The 17,206-nt window shown below is 40.2% G+C and overlaps 1 protein-coding gene across 2 annotated transcripts in view; it reads left to right on the top strand.

Annotated features, from left to right (window-relative positions):
- The window catches only part of FBXO42 (F-box protein 42), a 95,392-nt gene that overhangs the window by 59,428 nt on the left and 18,758 nt on the right, over positions 1-17,206 (top strand). For both annotated transcript variants that reach the window (XM_067721592.1, XM_067721584.1), the window contains exon 4: positions 2,593-2,727. In XM_067721592.1, coding sequence (XP_067577693.1) covers positions 2,593-2,727 — 135 coding nt within the window. The remainder of the gene's footprint in view (positions 1-2,592; positions 2,728-17,206) is intronic.

Here is a 17,206-nt window from a genome sequence, read left to right as displayed (position 1 = left end):
AAAAGGTATGTATGAGAAGACCAAGATACCTGAAGCTTGCCCCCTTTAGTGGAGATTAAAGTGTGGCTTCAGTAATTATCCTTTTTGTTTGTTTAATGTCATCTAACTTGATCCTTTGTTATTTGCAGTTCTCAACAAACCTGAAACATGAGCAGTGGACTTACATAGGGTTTTACTTATTTTTTTTTCTTCTTCTTTTTCCTTTGGGCCACGCTGCTTGCATGATTGAACTTGGGCCCTGGCAGTGAAAGCACAGAGTCCTAACCACCGGACTGCCAGGGAATTCCCAGGATTTTACTTCTTAATAGACTTTCTTATTGGGATGTTAATTAAAAAACTGATTTAGATATGGATTAGAAGTTATTTTCAAAGGCAAAGAAAGTCAGTAGGAATAAAAAAGGGGATGGGGGAATTACCTGGCAGTCCAGTAGTTAGGACTCGGTGCTTTCACTGTGGGGGCCCGAGTTCGATCCCTGATCAGGGAACTAAGATCCCGCAAGCCTCAGGGCACAGCCAAAAAAAAAAAAAGGAAGAAAGTCAGTGGAAAGTGTAAGATCATTTAAACCTTCATATACCATTGTAGCATGTTTGAGTTCTGGGAGTAATTAAGTATTTTGCAGATGTAAGCCTGTTGATGATTAAATGGTATTTCATTTCTTCACATCTCTAGTTTCTTTAATTTCTTTGTTAATTTGAAAAGTCTGTAGCTCTGTTATTGCACAGCATCAGAGGTCAGATTTTTTTTTTTTTAATTTTATTTATTTATTTATTTTTGGCTGCTTTGGGTCTTTGTTGCTGTGCCCTGGCTTTCTCCAGTTGTGGCGAGCAGTGACTACTCTTCATTGCGGTGTGCAGGCTTCTCATTACGGTGGCTTCTCTTGTTGCAGAGCACGGGCTCTAGGCACACGGTTTCAGTAGTTGTGGCTCAGAGGTTCTAGAACTCAGGCTCAGTAGTTGTGGCGCACGGGCTTAGTTGCTCTGCCGCATGTGCGAACTTCCTGGACCAGGGATCAAACCGTGTCCCCTGCATTGGCAGGCAGATTCTTAACCACTGTGCCCCCAGTAAAGTCCCAGATGTTTTGGATTTACGCCTTCCACTGGCTGAGATTACTGGGTGTGACTGAACACATTGCTTTTATTATCTCTTAACTCATCCAATTTTTGGACTTGGCTTTCTTAGTGTAGAGTCCTTAAAGGCATATCAAGTGGGCTGAGTTAAGAAAAAATAAAAAAGGAGGGTTATTCCCAGAGCTAGTATATATCACAGAGGTAATTATAGCGGTGGTGTTTCCCTTTTTCTGAACTTGAATAAGTGGTGCCAGAGTTCAGAAGAGATCTTAGAAACGGTGGTGTGCTAAACTGAACAAGACCTGCAGGTAAACTGGATGATCACTGAAGCCACGCACTAGTGGGTTGAATCTCTGAATTTCTTTTCCCTTTCCCTTTTCTTTTATGTGACGCTTAACTGTTTTAGCCTAGTTTCACATTGAGAGGTCTGTTTTTCCCAGTGGTATGCATGAAATGAATGAGGTTTTGCTCAGCCCTTTTCCTGAAATACAAGATGGTAAATGCAGGACTGGAAGGAGCGCATGGTCATCTTTTCCAAAGGACAGAGGCTAAATGAACTTTCCAATGAGAAGCAAGGTGGCAGCGCTTAGCTTTCACGTTTCTTGTCTAGACTCTGGCTCTGGTCTTTCTGGTTTTACGGGAACAGCCCCTCTCACAGTCATTGACTCTTTTCTTCAGAATAGTGCCCATTGGTGAGGTGTATATAGTCACCTAATTAAAAAGGCTTTTCTTGGAGACCTTGGTGCTTTTTAACTGTTACCTACTGCATTGGTTTCTATTCAGCACCAACCAGTCGGCCTTGGTGGCTTTTGGATACACACCTAGGAGCTTAATGACTTTCATGTTTTTTCTCTCAGTTTTTTGGGGACCATACTACCTCTGAGATCGCTGAGCTACATTGGTTCTGTATGTGTGGTTACTTTATGGCATTGATTAAAATTGTTTTCTTTTCTTTTGAAATTTTAAATTTTATTTATTTATACATACAGCAGGTTCTTAAAATTGTTTTCTGTCATTCTCTTCCATATAAAGTCTTGTTATTGTTTTGTGCCTCATGTTTCATTTGAAAGCAAAAGCAATAAGAGGAGGACAGGTGGAGAGGAATGGGAGGACAGAGTACTTCTGTTAGCGCTGACTATCTTCTCCTAGCCCTAGATGATAATAATGCAGATTTAGATTAATTATGCAGCTGTGCTGAAATTTCACTCATTGAACACCCGTAGTCTGAATTCTTGTGTTCTCTTGCTAGAATTATATTGTCTTATTTAATGATATCATTGTCAGTTTGCTTAGTGTGCTCAGAAATAACATAACATTTCCATAGCTTTTCTCTGGTCCTTATTTTAAAGGTTAATGTGATATTGATCAACCTGAAGACAGGAGGCTGGTTATAGAAAGGTTGATACCTGGGAACAACTGCGGAATGTGTGAAGTAATTGATCTTTGAAAGATATGGGCTATAGTTAAGGTTTAGAGTGGCTTCAGAATTAGACATCAGTTATTCATTTATTGTTTTCTCTCTAGGTGCGTGCTATTATGATGCTAATCAGTCTATGTATGTGTTTGGAGGCTGTACCCAAAGCAGCTGCAATGCTGCCTTCAATGACCTCTGGAGACTTGACCTAAATAGCAAAGAGTGGATCCGACCTTTGGCTTCAGGTAAGAGAAAATGCTGATCTTTGCTTCCTTATCAGGTAACCCCCTTTGTGTGGAAACTCTACCTGATCCTTTAGGTGTTGGTCTCAAGAACAGATTACTGGGGCCCCAGATCCTTTGTCAAATCTGCTTGTAAATGCTAAGAGTAATATGCTTGTGTAAGATCTTTGAAATTTTTTTTAATTATACTTTATCATTAGTATTGGTACCCTGCCAAAATTGCTATACTACTGTGTGAATTCATTTGTGTGGTTTTCTGAAGTACTTGTACAGGTGTGATACGTTCTTTGGTATGAAGTTGAAGTAAGAGCAGAAGAAGCACAGTCGTGAGAACTGTAGTTGACTGACAGAAGCTATTGTCCCAGGGCTAAGATGTCTGAATATCTTGTTGTTGCCAGCTCAGGTATTTGGGGAGTGTATGGAACATGCCTCTGCTCGTTACTTTTAACAACTCAGGAGTGTGGGAAGATTCCACAGTAGGTACATTCCTGCACAGTCCCACTATGCCACAATTCTGGCAGAAAGAAACTAGATTATTTTCTCTTTTGACCTAATCTTTCTTGGGGAAGAAACACACACACACACACACACACACACACACACACAAATTGTTTTTGCACTCATGAGGCGGGACAGTTTGAAAAGGCACAGTTATGAGATTGGAGGGGCTGGTGTGATGGAGAAATAGAGTCCACTGAGTATAAAGTATTCTGCTAGATTTGTTGGCAAGCTCTTCCCAAACATTCTTCATTGGCTTTTCAAGGTTGGAAATCACTCTAGGACTAAGGAGACTTGGGTATCCCTTGGGCAGATTCCATACTTATTTAGGTCTTGATTTACTTTGATTACTAAATGGAAGACAACATGGTGTATTAGAAAGGTCACTGGACTAAGAGTGAGGAGACATGAGTTTCATTTCCTGGCAAAATCACCAATTCTCCATGTAACTATGAACAAGTTACCATATCTTTCTGGGAGAAATATGGAGGAGGAGCAGAAGATTCTGCTTTTAAATGGGTCGGGAAAGCTGGTTTATGTTTCGTTTATTTCTGTAATGACTGCTGTGAATGTCTAGGCCAGGGGCTTAAAATCATTTCATGAGAAGAAGCGACATTTTGCTTCCCCAAAGCTGTAAGTTCTGTTTCTTTCCTCTGCAGTAGGCAAATATAGGAGGGAGGAGCATACTGACAGTGGATAGTCACAAGTGGGGCTGGGTTTTGTACAGATGAAATTCTTTCAAATTATTGGAAAGATAAAGAGATGTTAATCATTAAAATTTTTTGAAGATTAGTATTTTAGAGCCTTCAGAATTTTGTACTTTGGAGCATTTCCTTTTCTAGCACTTTGTCCTTTATTGTACTTAATGCAGTATTGATTAAAATCTAGAATCACAGATTCTAAAATGCAGAGGGTCTTATTGGCTTAAACATCCTACTGCCATTGTACTTGTTGTCCAGGCCCCATTTCAGAGTAGCTTTGATGTTCCACTCGCAAAATACAAATACTGCCTTTCTCTGTTTCGTAACTAAGCTTTATGCCTTTGGCATGGGTGTTGCTCTTTCTTGTAGACATGGAGCTCTGGACCTTCATGGCCTGTTGGCATCTACTTTGCTTATTTTTCCTTATTTCTCCCTATAAGATAGACATGGGATGTTTTGTTGTTGTTGTTGTTAAATACTAAGTTTAAAGGCAATGCTTTGAAATCCCCAAGGTAGAAGTATCAGAGAAATAACTGACTTTGTAATTCAGATTCTACAATGGATCTGAATTTTTTTTATTATTATTATTAATTTATTTTTTAGCTGGGTCGGGTCTTAGTTGCAGCACGTGGGATCTTTTCATTGCGGTGCAGTATCTTCGTTGTGGTGCACAGGCTTCTCTATAGTTGTGGCGCGCAGACTTCTCTCTAGTTGTGGTTGCGCAGGCTCCAGAGTGAGTGCACGGTCTCTCTAGTTGCGGCACGGGCTTAGTAGGCCTGCGGCATGTGGGATCTTAGTTCCCCCACCAGGGATCGAAACAGCGTCTCCTGCACCGCAAGATGGCTTCTTAACCACTGCACCACCAGGGAAGTCCCAGGGATCTGAATTTTTAAAAAATACAATGTTACCCAAGTCTTAAGTTTCTCAATAAAGAAAAAAATCGCCATTAAAAAAAAAAAACAATGTTAGACTGTTCCCTTTTATAAAATATATTAGTCCTGAATGTTTAAAAGTAATTTTCTAACAAAATGTCTCAAAGAATCTAGCTTCTGCTTCCCTCTAATCTACAATTAGAGCCTAGTTTTAGAGGGGTGGAAACTGAGCTTCTTGAATGTCTACTTTAAAAAAAAAAACCACTAATTTAATAAAGAGTCCTATGAGATTCTCATTTAGGCAGAAATCCCATGGGAAGATTGCCTCGGGAAATGTTTGTATACGCTGTCATGAGTCGCAACCAAAATTACTTCCTAACTGAAACATCAGTGAGTCTTTCTGAATAAAACACAGTTGTTGGTATGTCTTGGTGTGCCTGACTCACCCGTTTTCAGTGCATGGTGGTGGCTAAGTTACATGGTAGCTGAGGGAAGGGTGCTACCCCCACCCTTTGGTACCAGATGTGACGTCTTCTAGCATTTGAGTAGTTGCAAGTGATGGGTATCTAGGGTGATAGTTTTTTTTTGTTTTTTGTTTTTTGTTGTTTTGTGGTACACGGGCCTCTCACTGTTGTGGCCTCTCCTGTTGCGGAGCACAGGCTCCGGACGTGCAGGCCCAGCGGCCATGGCTCACAGGCCCAGCCGCTCCATGGCATGTGGGATCTTCCCGGACCGGGGCACGAACCCGTGTCCCCTGCATCGGCAGGCGGACTCTCAACCGCTGCGCCACCAGGGAAGCCTAGGGTGATAGTTTTAACAGTGCTCAGTCTTCAAAAGTGTAGCTCTTTGGAAAAGAGCATCAAAAAACAGTGGAACAGTTTGGGTTAAGAGCAGAATCTTGATAAAGAATGCTACTGTATCAGGTATCTTTTTACATGTGTATTTGGTTTTATTACAGATGAGACTGGAGCATCTCATTTTGGTTGGTGTCTTAGCACAGGCTGCCATAACAAAATACCAAAGTCTGGGGGGATTTAACAACAGAAACTTATTTCTCACAATTCTGGGGGCTAGGAGTCTGAGATCAGGGTGCTGGTGAAGGCTCTATTCCTGGCTTTCAGAGAGCTAGTGAGCTTGCTGTGTCTTTACATGGCAAAGAGTGAGTTCTGGTATCTCTTCCTCTTTTTATAAGAGTATCTAAACCTAATTATCTCCCAAAGCTCCTGTTCTCCATATGCCATCACACTGAGATTAGGACTTCAACATATGAATTTTGGGAGGACAGAATTCAGTCCATAGCAGTTGGAATTAATGTGATTTGCCAATGAAACCTTGTCTTGCATTCCTTTTGAAATGATAGAAGGAGGGAGCATCTGGAGGGAGTATGGTGGTGATGAGTGCTGGAATGACAGCTCTTACAGTTGAGAGAGACCTACAGTACTTCTCCGACATTTCGGAGTTACGTGAGTTACCGCCTCCTCCCTTTTACATGAGGGTAGGTGATCCCTACCCTCATGGAGCTTATACTGTAATGGGGAAGAAAAAAAAAACAGTTATGAAGGAAATGAGGAATGAGATACAGAATAAGAGGGGGAGATCTACTTTAAACAGAAGACGACCTTTTTTGCTGAGATATGAAAGATGCAGCAGGGAAGGAAGTGATAACGGCATATACAAAGAAGAGGACATATTGGAGGAACTGAAAACAGAGCTTTGTGGATGTAGCATAATGAGCAAGGGGTAGAGTGGCACAGATGGAGTTGAGGTATAGATGGAAGCCAAATCATTCACAGACCATAGTCTGTGAGATTTTGAGATTTTAAGCAAAGGAATATTATGATCCTGTTTACATTTTTAGGAACACTTTTGCTGCTATTTAGGAAATGGGTTAAAGAAGGCAAGAAAATAAAGCAGAGAGAACAGGTAGGAGGCTATCAGAATAGTACAGGTGAGAGAATGTGATGGCTTGGACTAGAGTCCTAACAGTGGAGATAAAGAGAAGTGAATGAATTTGAGCTGAATTTTTGTGTTAAAAATGATGGGACTTCTTGATGGATTGGATATGGGGGTGGTGAGAGGGTCAATCAAGGCTAACTTATGTTTCAGGTTTGTTCACTTAGGTAGGTAGTGGGGCCATTTGCTGAAATGGAGAAGAAACATTTGGAAGAGGTTTTTTTTTTTTTTTTTTTTACCTCTTTAAACATTTAAGTGGTGGTATCAAGTAATTAGTTGTTATGAGGAGTTTGGCATTTAAAATAGAGGGCTTGACTTTCCTTAAATGGCAGTACAGTCCTTTTGCTTAGTTAATTCTTCTTTTATCCTTCATTTGTTCATTCAGCAAATATTTATGGATTGCCTACTCTGTGCCTGGTATTGTTTTAGATGCTGGGGATACATGACTGAATAAAACAGACAAAAAATCCTACTGGAGATTAAATTCAAGTGAGGGAAGACATATTTAAAATGACAGGTACAGGGCTTCCCTGGTGGCGCAGTGGTTAAGAATCCGCTTGCCAACGCAGGGGACACGGGTTCGTGCCCTGGTCCAGGAGGATCCCACATGTCGCAGAACAACTAAGCCCGTGCGCCACAACTACTGGAGCCCGTGCGCCTAGAGCCCGTGCTCTGCAACAAGAGAAGCCACTGCAATGAGAAGCCCTCGCACCACAAAGAAGAGTAGCCCCTGCTTGCCGAAACTACAGAAAGCCCACGTGTAGCAACCAAGACCCAACGCAGCCAAAAATAAATAAAAATAAATAGATTTTAAAAATAAAATAAAATGACAAGTACCTAATATAATATATTAGAAGATGATTAATGCTATTGAAGCAAAACTATAGCATAGTAAAGGGGATGAGGAATAGGGGAGATTATAACTCGGGGGATCACGGTAGACCTCATGGAGAAGGTGACATTAGAACAAAGACTTGATGGGTACAAGAAGTGAACCATGTGGATATCTAAGGAAACAACATTCCAAAGAATAATCAGTGCAAGGGTTCAGAGGTGAGAGTGTGCTTGGGACAGTCAAGGGGTAATGCGAATCCTGTGTGGCTGGAGCAGAGTGAACAAAGGAGACTGTACTAGGAGAGGTTGGACAAATAATGGAGGAGAGGGTGTCCTACATATAAGGCTTTCTGGCTGTTATAAGGACTTCGTGGACTTTGTCATATTCTTTGAGTGAAATGGCTGATGATTTAGGTTGCTGAGAAGACTGTCAGATGGCAAGTGTAGAAGCGAGGAGATCAGTTAAGAAATGGTAGCAATAGTCTAGGCAAGAAATGATGGTGATTTGGACTAGGGTGTTAGCAGAAAGATAAAAATTGGATGCATTGGATAGAGCCCACAGTTTGGATATGGAATGTGAAAGAGAGGAGTCAAGGATGGCTGTAAGGATTTTTAGCCTAGGCACTTGAAGGAATAGAGTTGCCATTCACTGAGATGAGTAAGACTGTGGGTGGCCAGGGTTGGCAAAGTGCAGGAGAGATGAGAGATTCAGTTTGAAGCATGTTAAGTTTGAAATGCACATTAGGACATCCAGGTAGAAAAAGGTATGTGCCTGGAGTTCAGGGGAGAAATGCAGGCTAGAGATTTTTGTGTAGATAGCCAAATGGGAGTCATGTAGATGGATTTAAAGCCGTGAGACTGGATGAGATTACCAAGGGAGTGAGTGAAGATAGAGAGGCTAAGTCTGGGAGACTCCACCATCTGGAAATCAGGGAGGAGAGGGAAACGGCAAAACATTAAAAAAAGAGCAAGGTTGGGTGGGGTGGGGGCGGTGGTATGAGAAAACCAGGGGAATGTGGCATCTTGGAAGCTACCATACTTGCACGTGTTTCCAGAAGAGGAGGAAATAGTCAACTATGTCGTATGCAGCTAAGAGGTCAAGTCATATGACTGAGAACTGACTTTGAATTTAATAAAGAGTATTTTCAATGAGAGGTAAGGATGAAGCCTACTTAGAATGGTTTTAAGAGAATGGGAAGAGAGGAGTTAAAGATAGTAAGTATGAACAATACATTAATTTTTTTTAAAAGGGTGTTACTATAAAGGAGAGCAGGGAAGTGAGGTGCTAAGTAGAGATGAATGTAGAATTGAGAGTTGTTTTTTTTTTTTAAGATGGCAGATATAACATGTTTATTTGCTGATGGGAATGATCTTCTAGAGGGAGGAATTGATTTGGATAAAGAGGAAGAATTAATTGCTAGGACAGTGTCTTCACATAGTGACAAAGGCAGAATCTGTTATACAGGTGGAGGGCTTGACTGTGGATAGGAACACTGACCCTTTATCCAAAGGAACAAGAAGGAATATCAGATTACGGATGCTGGTGGATGGGTAGATGTGGGAACTGGTGGAAGTTCTCTACTGATTGCTTCATCACTCAGATAAAATAATTAAGAATGGAACAGAACAGAAGCCCTTGGAAATCTGGGCTGGTGATTATGAATGTACAATTATATTCATTGTAGTCTTTGCCAGGCGGTTCTAGGAAGTTGAATGTTTCGACTTCCTGTATTGTACTAAGGTAACACCTTCACTCTTAGTTTTGTTTGACTCAGCCTGTGTTCAGTTCCCAAAGCAAATGAGCAGTTCTTAGGACAGGTACTTCAAAAGACTAATGTTTGAACCACTCTTTCTAAAATACCCTTTATTCAAACCGAAGCTAATTTTGGCATCTGTTTAATATATAATGTCGTAAGTCACAGCCTTTTTTGGTTACTTTAAATCAAGGTAGAAATTTTCAAGTAGAAATTTTTACGTTTAATATTGGACTGTTGTGGTGATTTTTAAAACTTACTAAACATTAGCTCACACCCATTTACAAAAGGGAAACACATTTCAGTTTTAAAACTCTCCATAGTTATGAGAGTCTATAAATTTTGGGAGGGCCTATAAATGTCAGGTAAAGATTTAAAGCTTAGCCTGTCAGCTCTAGTCCTGGAGCACAGGTGATTTTCCTACCACATTCTCCCCATAGAATCTTCTTTCCCAAGGATTTTTTTCCCCCTTTCTGGTTTCTTCCCTTTTAGTCACACGTGGAGTTCCAAATGATGGGTTGTGGTTCAGGCCCTTTGTTTTAGAAAAACATATCAAGGTCTGAGACACACGTACTAGATGCCTGTTCTAATCTTGGCCTTGCTACTTCTGAGCTACTTGCTTTTGAAGTTAATCACATCTGCATTTTCTGGGCCTCGATTTCCTTCACTGTATAAAGAGGACAAGACAAGACCACTGTTCCTAAAACTACACAGCAAATCACCTGGGAAACTTACTAAAAATATAGATTCCTCAGCCTCATAACAGTCACTCGCCTGTTCTCAAGGGATTGGGGATAGAGTGGCAGATCTGCATTTTAAAAAAGAAAATGTCCCAGTTGATTCTAAACCTAGCTAAATTTGGAAACCCTGGATCGCTGCGAAATCTTCTTGCTTTCTTACTGTGCAAACTGTGACCTCACTTTGTTGTCACAGTCTATTAGGTGGGTGTGTGCCAAACTGGACTCCCTAACTGTTGTTAAGAATGGCTGCTCTGTGTTCTCTTAGCTGCTTCTTTGTAGAACTAGCTACCTGTTACTCTAGTTAGGAATAGCCTACTTTCTGAGGAAATGGTTATGGAGAAAGGTTTTGGGTGTTGGTTGCCCCAGACTCTTCATGCATACTACCTAACTTTCAAACCAACCCAACTAGGTTGGCACTACTATTATCCCCATTTTGCAGGTGAGGAAACTGAAGCTCAGAGAATCACCTAATAATTTACCTAAGATCACACAGCCAATAAGTGACGGAGCAGTGATTGAAACGCAAGATTTTGTCTCTAGAGTCTGTGTTTTTTTCTACTATGACATGCTGTGAGTAGTTTTATTTTATTCTATAGTTTGCTAGTTTCACATTATCAATTTTACCTTTTAAATGGACTTTTAAATTTTAGAATAGAACAGAGTTCCCACAACCAGTTTTCCGTGTTGTTAACATCTAGTCATAATAGTACATTTATGACAATTAATGAACCAATATTGATACATTATTATTAACTTAAGTCCATACTTTATTCACATTTCCTTATTTTTTTATTCTGATGTCCTTTTTCTGTTCCAAGATCTCATCCAGGACATATTACATTTAGTCTTCAAGTCTCCTTAGGTTCCTCTTGGCTATGACAGTTTCCCAGACTTCCTCGTTTGTTGATCTTGACAGTTTTAGGGGTATTTTGTGGACGATCATTCAGTTGTGGTTTGTCTGATGTTTTTCTTATGGTTAGACTAGAGTTATGGATTTGGGGGAAGAAGACCATAGTGGTATAGTGCCCTTTTCATCCCATCCCTTCAAGGGTAAATGCTGTCACTATGATTTATCACTGTTGATGTCAGCCTTATCATCTGGCTGAGATAGTGTTTATTAGATTTCTCCACTATAATAATTATTCTTTTTTTCCCCCTCCTTTTAAAATTCTTTTTTAAAGTTTGTTTATTTTCCTGTGATTCTCTTTTCTTTATTTATAGTTGCCCTTGGTCCTTGATATTCAATTTGAGGGGGAATAACTAAGCTGTCTGGCCATTATGTCTATCGTCAGAGTCAGGAAAGAATGATGAGCAGAGGGTATGTCAGCAAAGAAACCTTTTCGCAGCTTAGAGAATTTTAAAATATCAACATAATTTGCCTTTTTAAATTTTTTGGTGGGAAGCAGGAGGATGCTGAAGACAGAATCTCTCTTTTATTATGACTTAACCCAATCAAGATCCTTCCAGCTATCCAGAGTCAGAAGCTCTGTTGGAAATAATTTTGTTTCCTTAGGACCATTCCCCAAGAGAAAAATCACATCTTACAAAATCACTGAGTAATCCTGCAGAAAGTCTACTTTTGGAGTCAGGGGCAGGAGAAAGAAAGAGTATTGGTCATATCAGATGTTTATAGGAAGGCCAGAGTATCCTCAGAAGCTGAGAAGTGCTGGAACTATCCAGAAATAACTGCCCAGAGTGTCACTGTTTCTCTTCTGTGTAAATGATACCTTAAAAATGATACTCATAGGGTTCTTGGATCCATTGATGAAGCTTTCTGTTCTGTGTCTAGTGGAAATGCTTACTCTGAGGTTTTCTACTGCCCTTTCCTGAGCCTGTGGTAATATCACCTGGAAAGAAGGAAGTCTGGGACTGATACCTGGCACCAGATATAACCAAAACAGCTGACAGAAAAATGTGTTCAGGAGAAGATCACCCAGTCCTTCCCTTGCCTTAGGTCCCAAATGTCAATGCTGACATTGAAATAGCTGGATGTGGAATTTTTTAGAATAAAATGTATTAGTGTACTTATAGGCATTAGATTCTGCTTTTTAACGTTGCTTTGCATCTAAACACTTTATACATTTTTTTTAAAAAAAAATCACCATTATATGTAAATGTGTTCTGAGAATACCTGTCTATGGAGAAGGGGGAGAAATGGATGCTTATCAACTGGTAAATACTAGACTGTGTAGCAAGAGGACACTGTTGCATGCCTTTCAAATACACTTCAAGCTTCTCTTCTGTCATAAAAACAAATCACTGATCCCATTGTTTTAATATTTTCTTCATGAAGGAGAAGTCAATTTGTTCTTACCTACAGATCTTTTCTTGATTACCAGATGTATTGATTACCAAAATGTATTAAAATCTGTCCTTAGTTTATCTCTTCCATGCTGGAAATTCTATATCCTTTAACTTTATTCATTTGGTCCAACTCATGAGCCTTTCCTGTCCTTTCTTAAAACCTTCTAATCTTTTTTCTTATTTTAGATAGAAGTTCAGAGTGTCATTGAGAATATAAGCAGTGACTTTCTTTAGAATTCTGAGCTTTCATATCTACACGTGTGTTCATGTCTGCCTACTATCTTGACAAACAATTTTTGGTTGCTCTTGGATTCCTTGTGCAGTAAAACTCTCAGACCATCTAGTGTTTCTGTTTATTGTCAGGTATACACATAATTCCCTACCCCACACCCTACCCCGGGCAAGAGCACTTCATGTTTTATGACCACAATAAACTTCATTTTGTATGATTTATTAATGTTGTGTCCTGAATGAAGTTTTAGAAAGCTAGTCCTGTATGGGGGAACACAAAGGTATTGTCCTTGTGTTATTTCTGACTTCTCCTTCCCCATGAATGACCCTGTTGGTTTCTAGTACACTCAGCACTACAGTGTACCACCTCGTGCCCAGTGCACATTGTTTGGCTGTTTACAATCCAGGATCAGGCCAGTTTCTCAAGTTTTCCAACTCTCTTAACCTTGAGGAGACTTTGTAAAGAATCTACAGGGTGCTCTTCCCAGGTGGGTGAGAGTTGTGTTTGGTCATTTACTAACTTAAAAATATCAGCCTGAATTCTGGGAAACTACTTTATCCTTTCAAAGCTCAGAAGCTACCTCTCATCTCTTCTTTGGGAGATGAACTCTTGAACTATACTTTAATTGACTACTTATCAAACAAGTAGTACCCCTGATTATTTTCTCTTTTCCATAGTTCTCTTGAAAGTGGGCTATGGATTTTATGTGTGGTTTGTTGGCTTTTGCCCTGTGTTCCTTTCTTGCTTTCTCTTCCCATTTTAGTAAGCTTTGTGAAATCCCATTGCCCAGTCTTAAAATGTTTGTTGCTATTTGATTTATATGTATATATGAGTTATAGAGTGGTTAGATATTAAATGAGGAGTGTGTTCTTAAAGACCTCACATAATGAATTTTAATTCTGACAATGGATTGCCGGTATTTCTGTTTACTGGTGAAAGTAGTGGGTGACGCCATGTGACAACAGTGTAGCATGCTTTAACACTAGCTTTGGCATTAGCCATTTTTTCTTTCTTAACAATAAATTTATTAAGACAGTTTACATATAGGGAAATGAACAAATCTTAAGTGTATAACTCAAAGACTTTTTTACATATGTATACAGCCATGTGATGATCACCTAGATCAAGATACAAAATACTGCTATAACTTCAGAAAGCTCCCTGTGCCCCTTTCCTGTCAGTACCACTCCCCACAGAGGTAACCACTATTCTGTGCGGGTAACCACTCCCCACAGTGGTAACCACTTCCAAGAGATTTTTTTGAGATTCATCTTGGTTTTTTTTTTAAGATTCATCCATGTGGTTGCATCTATCAGTGGTTTATTCCTTTTCATTGCTGTCAGTATTCCATAACATGAATATACCACTTTTTTTTGAACCCATTCTCCTGTTGATGGATACTTGGGTTATTTCCACTTTGAATATAGCTGCAGACAACATTCTTACATAAATTTGCTTGTGGACATATGCACTCATTTCTTACTTAAGACCTACTTGTCAACTTTAAAGAATATTCTAGGGGGCTTCCCTGGTGGCGCAGTGGTTAAGAACCCGCTTGCCAATGCAGGGGACACGGGTTTGAGCCCTGGTCCAGGAGGATCCCACATGCCACGGAGCAACTAAGCCTGAGCGCCACAACTACTGAGCCTGAGCTCTAGAGCTCACGAGCCACAACTACTGAGCCCGTGCACCACAACTACTGAAGCCCACACGCCTAGAGCCCGTGCTGTGCAACAAGAGAAGCCACTGCAATGAGAAGCCTGTGCACCACAACGAAGAGTAGCCCCCGCCCGCCTCAACTAGAGAAAGACCCAACGCAGACAAAAATAAATAAATAAATAAAAGAATATTCTAGACACACTAAGTACCCAGAGAGTTCTCTCCTCACTTAGTCTTGCTCTAAGTAGGAGGATATGTTGATATAACTAAGTATTTTAGAGGTTTGAAGAGAAAAGACCACTCAGCTAGTAATTAAAGGTACACTCATTATTAGGGCCTCATAACCTAAAGTGATGGGAGGAAGAAGGCTAGTTGGTGGTAGTACCATTAAGAGCATGGTTTTTGTGCCGAGCAAACACAGGTTTGCATCTGATCTCTTCAGGCTAAGGTTGCTTAGTAACCGGATGACCTTAGACAGGTTGTTTAACATTTCATTTGCCTCACCTATAAGGTAGACATGGTAATACCTACATTTCATAGTTTTTGTTCAGATTATATACAATACACCTTTATATATATACTGAAGTCCTAGCTGAGGGGTGTAGAGAGTGGTCATAAGTTATCCTCGAGTTCCCAAAGCTTGAAAAGTGCATTCATTCCTTTGTTTGTTCATTTTCATGCCTTTATTTATTGAGTATTTATGCCCAGTGCTGTTCTAAGTACTGCAGATATAGATGTGAACAAGCAGCAAGATCTATAAGGCAATAAACAAATCAATACGAAGAAAATATAAAGAACTAAGAGGACAATAACTGGTGGTGCAAGAAAGTAGATGGAGGTGTTTAAATAAGTTATAAAATGTATATAGAGCCAGGACTTATATGGATGGATAGGTTTTTAAAAGAAATATGACTTATGAGGAGAAAAGTAGTAAACTAATGAAATAGGATTCTGTTCACAATTTGTTACCTTTTTTTTTTTTTGGCCCCGCCGTTTAGCTTGCGGGATCTTAGTTCCCCAACCAGGGATCGAACCCCGGCCCTGGCAGTGAAAGCGCCAAGTCCTAACCATTGGACTGCCACAGGATTCCCTGGTACAATTTATTTTTAAGACTAGTTGTTTTATTTTGTTTTGAAATTTCTTTATTTATTTTTGGCTGAGTTGGGTCTTCGTTGTGGTGCACGGGCTTCTCATCTCGGTGGCTTCTCTTGTTGTGGAGCACAGGCTCTAGACATGTGGGCTTCGGTAGTTGAGGCTCACGGGCTCTAGAGCGCAGGCTCAGAAGTTGCGGCACGTGGGCTTAGTTGCTCCGTGGCATGTGGGATCTTCCTGGACCAGGAAACGAACCCGTGTCCCCTGCACTGGCAGGCGGATTCTTAACTGCTGCGCCACCAGGGAAGCCCAAGACTAGTTGTTTTTATTAAGATTATGTGATTTTTTAAAAAAATAACTCTGACATATTTGAATCTCCATCTCCATTTTTTTTGTTTTCATAGTAGGAAGGCACCCAGGGCCCAGATACCATAGTGTTAATCGCTTTGAGGAAGGCATAGGATGTTAAGTGACTACTTTAAATTCTTTGTTGAGTGAGCTCCTTCCTGCTTCATGGACCCGTTCCTGGTTAATCTTCTTTATGAGTTGGTGATTTCTCCTTGTCTCCTCTAGCCCTATGCAATCCTGGAACAGCCTGGATCTGTGGTGGTCTCGGGAGATGTGAATGAGAGCAGAGCCAGTGGGTTCCCCTAGGAAAGGAAGGAATCCTTTCTGTTTATTTATAAAGTTCAGATCCTGGGATTTTTCCAGAATACATGCTTTTCTAAGGTGGGTACACATTCTCTCCTGGTGGAGAGAAGAGTGGGGAAATTTGCATAGCACAAATCTGGGTGAACTTTAGTCCTCTAACGAAGAGAATAAATAAGGTTATACCATATTTCAGTTTAGCTCTCTCCTGCCTGACTAGGATTTTCCTGTTTTGTTACCAGGCCAGAAACTTTATGACTAGCAACATTGTTTTGACTTCTAAACAGAACCACTTAAAAGGGCACCCCACCCCTACCCCCCACCCTGAGAACTGCAATTAACAAATTACCAGATTAAACTCAGACTCTGGACCTCATCTCCTTCCCCAGAAATTGAATCAAAAGACTACTTAAAATGGTAACAAGGAACTGTTACTGGTTTTCATGTTGTTAGTTTTTAACTGATAAGTGCTGCCTTATTTATCAAGTGGTCTTTCATGTGGGTTTGTTTAGAAGTGAAAACAGTGCCAACCGGGAATTTCTTTTTGTTCATGCCTATGGCCTATATAGTTATACAGGATCTAAAAGTTTCTCATGCCTATTAAAAAAGTTCCTCTTGTTTTGGATGTTCTGTAAATGACCCAGGGAGTGATGTTTTTAAAGATATGGGTATAATTGTAATAATGAAAATGTGTGCCATGAAGCCTGAGATCCAGACAAGCTTTGTCTAATATTAGTGAGTTGTTTTGATATCAATCAGTAACTTTCTGACCATGTTGCAACTGAGGAAAAAAATAGGAAAAGGAAAAAAAAAAAAATTGGAGTGTGAGGGGAACACCTAAAGAAGTGTTTGGTCTTTCCCCTGCTGAAAGGCACACTGATACCTCCAGGGTAGGTTGTGATTAACTGGAGCCAGGTCTTATCCCAGCCCACAAGGGATCCGGAACCATTTGGCTTCCTTGGAGGGGTTCAGTTCTGCAAACATTTTCATGAGAAATAGTTCCTGTTCTTTAGGATAATATAATAATATAATCTTATTGGGAGATTCTAAATGGATAATTTCAGCACTGTCCTAAATGCTCAGATTGAGCTTAGATAAAGGTTGTCCCTCTCCATTCACCCCTCCCTCCCCCAGGAGGGTCTTTAGCCCAGCATGGGAAGGAATGTGCTGGTCCTGAAGAAAGCCATGTCTAGAA

This window comes from Pseudorca crassidens, chromosome 2, assembly GCF_039906515.1.
Source record: "Pseudorca crassidens isolate mPseCra1 chromosome 2, mPseCra1.hap1, whole genome shotgun sequence".
Taxonomy (NCBI): domain Eukaryota; kingdom Metazoa; phylum Chordata; class Mammalia; order Artiodactyla; family Delphinidae; genus Pseudorca; species Pseudorca crassidens.
Note: the sequence above shows the minus strand (reverse complement) of the source record. Positions and strands in the feature narration are given on the sequence as shown.